The sequence below is a fragment of the Nerophis lumbriciformis genome, linkage group LG01 (assembly GCF_033978685.3).
Source record: "Nerophis lumbriciformis linkage group LG01, RoL_Nlum_v2.1, whole genome shotgun sequence".
Taxonomy (NCBI): domain Eukaryota; kingdom Metazoa; phylum Chordata; class Actinopteri; order Syngnathiformes; family Syngnathidae; genus Nerophis; species Nerophis lumbriciformis.
In genome coordinates, this window is record NC_084548.2 from 45307419 (window position 1) to 45315198 (window position 7780).

Consider the following 7780-nt stretch of genomic DNA (forward strand, 5'->3'; position numbering starts at 1 on the left):
AACTAATCTATCGTGTGTGATGAAACTCACTACTCCCATGTTTAAGTGTTAGACGAGGTGTGCGGAGGATTATGTCGAGTGACAATGCGGAGCAAGTCTCGGTTGCTGAAGCATGACCTGGGGTGGTGTGAGGTTAGTTGCTGATTAATTTCCCTTCAACCTTGAACCCCTCTGTCGGCCAGTGGACCCAGCAGACTATTGACAGAGCCGTGTGCTGCAGATAAAGCTAACAGTTCTATGCTGCGTGCTGAGTCTCTTATGTGCTGCTCTCAGCAGTATATCGCCTCAGCCTAATCTAGAAAGAACTGAGGACATTTGTGTAAACATGGAGGGAAATGCACACTGGAATGAAATAATTGCATATGCCTTCGTATTATACTGACCACAAAAATGTTGCACAACGGTATCAGACAATGAATTTATTCAGCACAGGAACATGTCTCACTGAATGCAAAATAGGTGTTTTGTGTAGGACAATAAATAACAAATAGTTGTAACTTTCCTGGTGCATTTACTGAACTAGTTTAAGAAATAGATGTTTGACGAGTCCTGCTTTTGTAAGACATTTTGTAATGGCAGGCGTGATCTGTCGCACACAGACAAGTGCTGCAGCCCACATTTTCTTCAAAACAACACCAAATAAAGACATGCAAATAAAATTGTTAGGACAAAAGTAGAAATTATTTTAATTCAACAAAATATAAAGTACAATTAAATGCATTTCACTGTGGGAATATTAAATAATTCGACTTATTTCATCCATTGCCAATACTATTACAAAGAGTTGCATCATTTCACTGCAGCACAACTCTTCCCTTGACAACCAGCCGCTGCTCCAGTTACACAAAAAATGTATAAATTCGCGTGTATGTCGAGCCAGCACACAAATACTGCATATACACACTTACACGAGAATAACAAAGCTAAGGTGACATGTCCAGAAGAGCAGTCAGTGATTGCGCAATCCGTGCAAGCCACTTCTTCAGTCTCATTGCAAAGAGTCTATATGTAAACTGGTGGTCGCGGCATACCACCCTCCTAAAACTGACAGTCCTCGGCTCTCTAACACTGGCCGGTGGCCGACAGCAGGTTCCGCAGGGTCGCCAGCTCTCTTGACAGCTGCTCCACTCGCTTCTGTAAACGATCGTTCTCCGCCGCCAGTTCCAGCACTTTGTGTTGCGTCTCCAAGTTGCGCATTTTGGCTTTATCCCGACTCTTCCTCACCGCCAGGTTGTTCCTCTCCCTCCGCAGCCGGTACTCTTCACTGTCCTTGTCCAGGCGCTTCTTCGACTTCCCGGAGAGCTTGGCGCCGTGCGAAGGGGACCTGCCCTGACCTGCCGGCGCCGGTGTTCCGGGCGGGCTGGAGCATGTGGAAGACGCCGTAGATATGTTGCCCATGCTCCCGCTGGTGGACTGGTACTGGAGGTAGGACCTCATGTCGAAGCCCGTCGAGCCGTTGTCCATCTTCGCGTCCTCGTCTCTGTCGGAGGGGTTGGCGGCGGCCCGGTAGCGGATCAGCTCCGACGCGAGCACGCTGTCCACGCGCGTCTCCTGCAGGTCGGCGTAGCCCAGCCCGTACGGCGGCCCCCGGGGCTCCCGCGGGCCGTCTCGCTGAGCCGCCTCCAGCTCGTTGAGCAGCGTGTAGTTCCGAAAGTTGGCCACTCTCTTCAGCTTGTTGTCGGCCAGGAAGTCGGACAAGACGTCCCCCTGCGGAGGGTGCGCGTGCCCCGCCAGCTGCGGGCAGTGCACGGCCGGGTCCAGGTAAACGCTGAAGTCGATCGCTCTCTCCCGCTCCTCGATGCCCAACTCGGTCATCGAGTCCCCGAGCCTCCAGTACGAGCCGCCCCCACCCCCGCCGCCGATCGGGTTGAGAATGCTGTCTCTAGCGTGAATAGCAAAGCCGCCCTCGTCGTAGAAACCTGCCACTTCCATGGATCTTAACACCCTCCGGACTGCAGGAGCATGGAGGCCCGATGAAGCTCCCACGTCGGTATGTGTGCTCCACTAGACGCGAGTGCCGCAATGCTTGGCTTTTTTCCTCCACGCCAACAATGTCAACCTGCCAACAAGTTGTGCTCGTGTAGTTTTGGGAGGGATTGACAGGTCTTCCTGTCACGGGGGAGTTTTATTGCAGACGAGGGGCGTGGCTTAGCAGGGCAGGTGTGGGACGTGTACACGACGATACTTTAACACACTTTTGCTGAAGTTCCATTTAGGAATAGAGTCGTCCAGACACTTTACATTAGATTCAACATGAAGTCAATAGACGTTTATTTGCGTAGCTGCTACATAAATATCACCAGCACTTGTTGACAGTTGCTCTGACCACGCCTTCTCAAGGAACTTATCAGGACAATCATGGAAAATTTCACAAGGCGGTGAAATCTTATACTGTACGTTTTTCTTACACTGATGCGTAACTGTGACGTCAGCACAGACCACCCCCAGCAGAGCAGTTTATAGATGTTATCCGTTGAGCTGATGGGATAGGATTGACTTTTTCTCCCAATGGGGACATTCTAAACAAAGACGAAAATTTTCAATAAAGTTTGTTTTAATTAATATTTCATCGCTTATTTTTTAAATTTAAATAATACCAACACGCAGTGATAAATACAATTTTAAGAAAGGCTGGCGGTCTTGCCATTTTAATTGAGTACTTACTGCCATCTGGTGGTGAAAGAAAGCCACGGCTGATCATTGAAATACTGTATTTTGTTTTGTTTACTTCAGGGGTCACCAACATTTTTGAAAACAAGAGCTACTTCTTGGGTACTGATTAATGCGAAGGGCTACCAGTTTCCATCCATCCATTTACTACCGCTTATTCCCTTTGGGGTGGCGGGGGTGCTGGAGCCTATCTCAGCTACAATCGGGCGGAAGGCGGTGTACACCCTGGACAAGTCACCAAATAACCAATTTGCTCAATTTACCTTTAACTCTATGTTATTATTAATAATTAATGATATTTATCTTTGTGGAAACACTGATCATCTTAATGATTTCTCACAATAAATATATATAGAAACAGATAAATATCAATATGTAACGCTTTATTTTCTCATTTTTCAAATTGAACATTTTCAAATGATCACTTCTAAGACAGTCTTGTGAAATCACAATATCCCATTTTAACTAGCTAGCCACTAACATTTTTTAACAAATCATGAATTACTTTGCACCATGTTTGTACAAATAATAACTCATGTTAAATACAAAAGTCAACTCTCAAATTTTTAATTAAATCATGTCACACTTTGAACTGGACACCAAATCTGTTATCTGTTTCTTTGTCAGTTAGTGAAGACCAAGTCTTTAAAATATTTTCTTGGATTTTCAAATTCTATTTGAGTTTTGTCTCAGAATTAAAAATGTCAAGCAAACTGAGACCAGCTTGCTAGTAAATAAATAAAATTAAAAAATAGAGGCAGTGTGGAGTTTGCATGTTCTCCCCGTGACTGCGTGGGTTCCCTCCGGGTACTCCGGCTTCCTCCCACTTCCAAAGACATGCACCTGGGGATAAGTTGATTGGCAACACTAAATTGGCCCTAGTGTGTGGATGTGAGTGTGAATGTTGTCTGTCTATCTGTGTTGGCCCTGCGATGAGGTGACGACTTGTCCAGGGTGTACCCCGCCTTCCGCCCGATTGTAGCTGAGATAGGCTCCAGCGCCCCCGCGACCCCAAAGGGAATAAGCGGTAGAAAATGGATGGATGGAAGGCAGCTCACTGGTAAGTGCTGCTATTTGAGCTATTTTTAGAACAGGCCAGCGGGCTACTCATCTGGTCCTTACGGGCTACCTGGTGCCCGCGGGCACTGCGTTGGTGACCCCTGGTTTACTTGAATGGGCAGCACGGTGATAAAGGGGTTCGTGCATGTGCCTCACAATACGAAGGTCCCGAGTTCAATCCCGGGCTCAGGATCTTTCTGTGAGGAGTTTGCATGTTCTCCCCGTGACTGCGTGGGTTCCCTCCGGGTTGTCAGAGTGTGTAGGTGACGAACCCCAAGATGCAGAGATGGCGACAGGCATTGAGTAGGAAAACATCCATCCATCCATTTTCTACCGCTTGTCCCTTTTGGGGTTGCTGGAGCCTATCTCAGCTGCATTCGGGCGGTAGGCGGGGTACACCCTGGACAAGTCGCCACCTCATCGCAGGGCCGAGTAGGAAAACATGATTTAATTTAACACTATAGCAAAAAACAAACAAAAGGGTACAAAGATAATCAGGACTCCTCTTCCTCCTATCCAGGAGATCGCAAAAAGTCGCTGCCTGACCAGGGCTCATAAAATCTGCAAAGACTCCTCCCACCCCCACCAAGGACTGTTTTTACTGCTGGACTCTAGAAAGAGGTTCCGCAGCCTCCGAAGCAGAACCTCCAGGTTCTGTAACAGCTTCTTCCCTCAGGCCGTAAGACTCTTGAACGCATCATAATTAAATTATCCCCTCAACTCCCCCCAAAATGGATTAACTCGCTAGAATAAAAAAAGGCAATATAACATACATCCATAAACGTGGACGCATGTGAAAAAGTGCAATATATTTATCTGTACACTAATCTATGTATATATATATATATATATATTTATTTATATATGCACCTTATTGCTTTTTTATCCTGCACTACCATGAGCTTATGTAACGAAATTTCGTTCTTATCTGTGCTGTAAAGTTCAAATTTGAATGACAATAAAAAGGAAGTCTAAGTCTAAGTCTAGTCTAAACAAAAGGCGCGCCCATGGCGGAGATACAAACTTGGCTATGAACAAAAACTAGCACAAAGGCTAACTGTGGACAAGAAACAAAAACACTTACTGAGACACGAAGGAACTGTGACATGAGCAGAGTGAACAGAAGTAGACGCAGCTACAACGATAAGTATTAATGACATTGACAATCATTAGCGACAATACTCCAGCCCTGACTGGAGGACAAAGCAGATCTAAATAGCAGCTGGCTGATTGACACCAGGTGTGGCCCGGTGCCAATCAGCCACAGCTGAGGGGAAAAAACACTCAGGGATACAAGCAGGAAATAAAGACAAAATAAGATAGACAGACACAGAGGAAAAACTAAAACATGACCAAACTGTCAGGGACAAGCCTGACACGGGTACTCTGGCTTCGTCCCACCTCCAAAGGCATGCACCTGGGGATAGGTTGATTGGCAACACTAAATTGGCCCTAGTGTGTGAATGTGAGTGTGAATGTTGTCTGTCTATCTGTGTTGGCCCTGCGATGAGGAGGCGACTTGTCCAGGGTGTACCCCGCCTTACGCCCGAATGCAGCTGAGATAGGCTCCAGCACCCCAAAAGGGACACGCGGTAGAAAATGGATGGATGGATGTATTATATCGACCACATATAGCTACAAGCTCGTTTTCATTATCTGCTAAGGGAAACGTGACAGCAGGTTAAAAGTACATTTACCGATAACAAATAAAATACAGATGAAAAACCCCCTCATCAGAAAGACAAGCTCAACAACGGTCCAATATGAGATAGAGTTACTGCTCGCTTGTGTTACCATATCTGAGTTAGTGTAGAAATATGGGGAAATAACTACAAATGTGCACTTCATTCGTTAACCGTGTTACAAAAAAGATCAATTAGACTGATAAATAATTTTAAAAAGTTAAAGTTAAAGTACCAATGATTGTCACACACTATAAGTGTGGTGAGATTATCCTCTGAATTTGACCCATCACCCTCACCACCTGGGAGGTGAGGATATAGGGAGCATACAAACCCTTCATTTATTGAGTCAAAAATATTGAAGTTCGATGATTTGATAAAATTGCAAACTGCTAAAATGATGTACAAAGAAAACTATAACCTGATACCCAAGAATGTACAACAATTCTTCTCTACCAAAGAGGAGAAATATAACCTTGGAGGAAAATCTAATTTAAAACATTTGCATGCTCGTACAACACTAAAAACCTTTAGCATATCAGTATGTGGAATTAAATTATGGAATGGATTAAGTAAAGAAGTTAAACAATGTACTGATATGATCTAGTTTAAGAGGTTGTTCAAATTAATAGTGCTTACAAAGTACAAAGAAGAAGAATTATGAGAAACACCTTCAACCTTATTGAAAATGGGATATTCTTCATCTCAGTATGTCTATCATGACTGACTTAATTATCTATTACAAAAACTGCTGTATTAATCAGTCACAGATGTCATTGTGTTACAAAAAGAAGTCAGTAAATGAACGTATGTATTTGTAAACGCTTTGAAGTGGGAAAAGGGAAGGATTTAATAAGCTTTGCTTCTTTCTACTCCTTTTCGGACATGATGTAAAGAGAAATGATATGAAATTGTGTGATGTATTATGCTGCAAGTGTGTTCACGTTCGAAATGAACTAAAGAAAGAAAGAAGAAGAAAGAGTTGGGAAACTTTGGTCACCTCTCAATTAAATTAGACTCAGATTCTTGGAGTGACGATTCAATTCAGAATCGATTCACATATTATTCGGTAAATAAATCATAATAAAACCTTTTCTTTTTTTCTTTTTGTCCTGTCCAGCTTCTCAGGCAAATCATATAGTTGATGAAGATGCCCGTATCGGCTGTTCAGATTTACTTTACAAAAGAGAAGTGTAGGATACTTCTCTTGTTGCCTTATTTGTATTTGACTTTATTAAATGTATTTATATTATCATTCGGTGCAGCCGGGCCGGAGCAGGAGGGGATAGAAAGAGAAATAAAAGGAAGACAAAGGGGGAAATTGTGGGGACAAGAAAGGGATAAGACAAAGAGACAAAAACAACAGCAGCAAACACAACAACAACAATAGAGCAACATCAACAAATACGATATGTACAAATATGATGGTAAAAGCGACAGCAAAGAAGCAGTTAGCGAAATAAATAATACAGAAATGACAATGAGCATTATTACACAACAGAAATACAAATATCAATAGAAATAGCGCTTTTGATAATGAACAATACCAATAATTTACCTCTATTATCAACAATACAGTTGTTCAAATACAACAATACATATACGTAACAATAACTAATAATAAAACATTTTCAAAACAGGTTACAACAAGGTGAGCTTGATGACATTAAATGTCTATGTTGACAGGTGTTCGTAGTTACTGTAGTTTTGCTGATATCCAAATGGAAGGAAACCATTTTGCATTTTTGCTAGGAGGTGTTGGTTGTCTTAACCCTGACTTCCACAGAATGCAAAATGGGAGCGGAATGTCATCGCCACGGCGGAGAATTCTTTCCATTTTAATTCAAATCAATGTGTCCGTTTCTACCGCTTGCGGAACGGCGCTGACATGTCGGTGGTGTTCCGCATCCCTGCGCTAAATATATGCAGAGCTTCTATTTTGCCGGTCGCCGCAACACGGCAGATCAATTTAGCTAAAATCTGCTTGTGTTGGACAGGAAGTCAGAATCAGAATCATCAGAATCAGAAATACTTTAATAATCCCCGAAGGGGAAATGAAGATTTTCAACACAATCCCATTCAAGAGCCAACAAACATTACAAGGAGACAGAACATGATCGCTGACAGGTCTGCGCCCCTTACAAAAAAGGTGAGAAATTGGGGAGGGAGGGGGGTGAGAAAAAAAAAAGAATTCAGTCTAAGTCTGGGCCCCTGGAGAGGGGGTCCAGACTGAGGCCAAGGGAAAAATCTCATAGCCAGAGCAAACTTAAACATGTGTGTAAGAGGGAAACATTAAAGCACACAAAGGACATTAAAGACATTAAAAGAGCAGAGATGAGACAAAATACATTTTCCTGTTTACTTTCAAA

General features: G+C 43.3%; 1 protein-coding gene across 1 annotated transcript; it reads right to left on the reverse strand.

Annotated features, from left to right (window-relative positions):
* Positions 1-659: 659 nt before the first annotated feature.
* Positions 660-2178, reverse strand: cebpb (CCAAT enhancer binding protein beta). The gene has a single exon (XM_061983934.1). The coding sequence runs from the start codon at positions 1930-1932 to the stop codon at positions 1063-1065; it is 870 nt and encodes a 289-aa protein (XP_061839918.1). The 5' UTR covers positions 1933-2178; the 3' UTR covers positions 660-1062.
* Positions 2179-7780: the final 5602 nt, after the last annotated feature.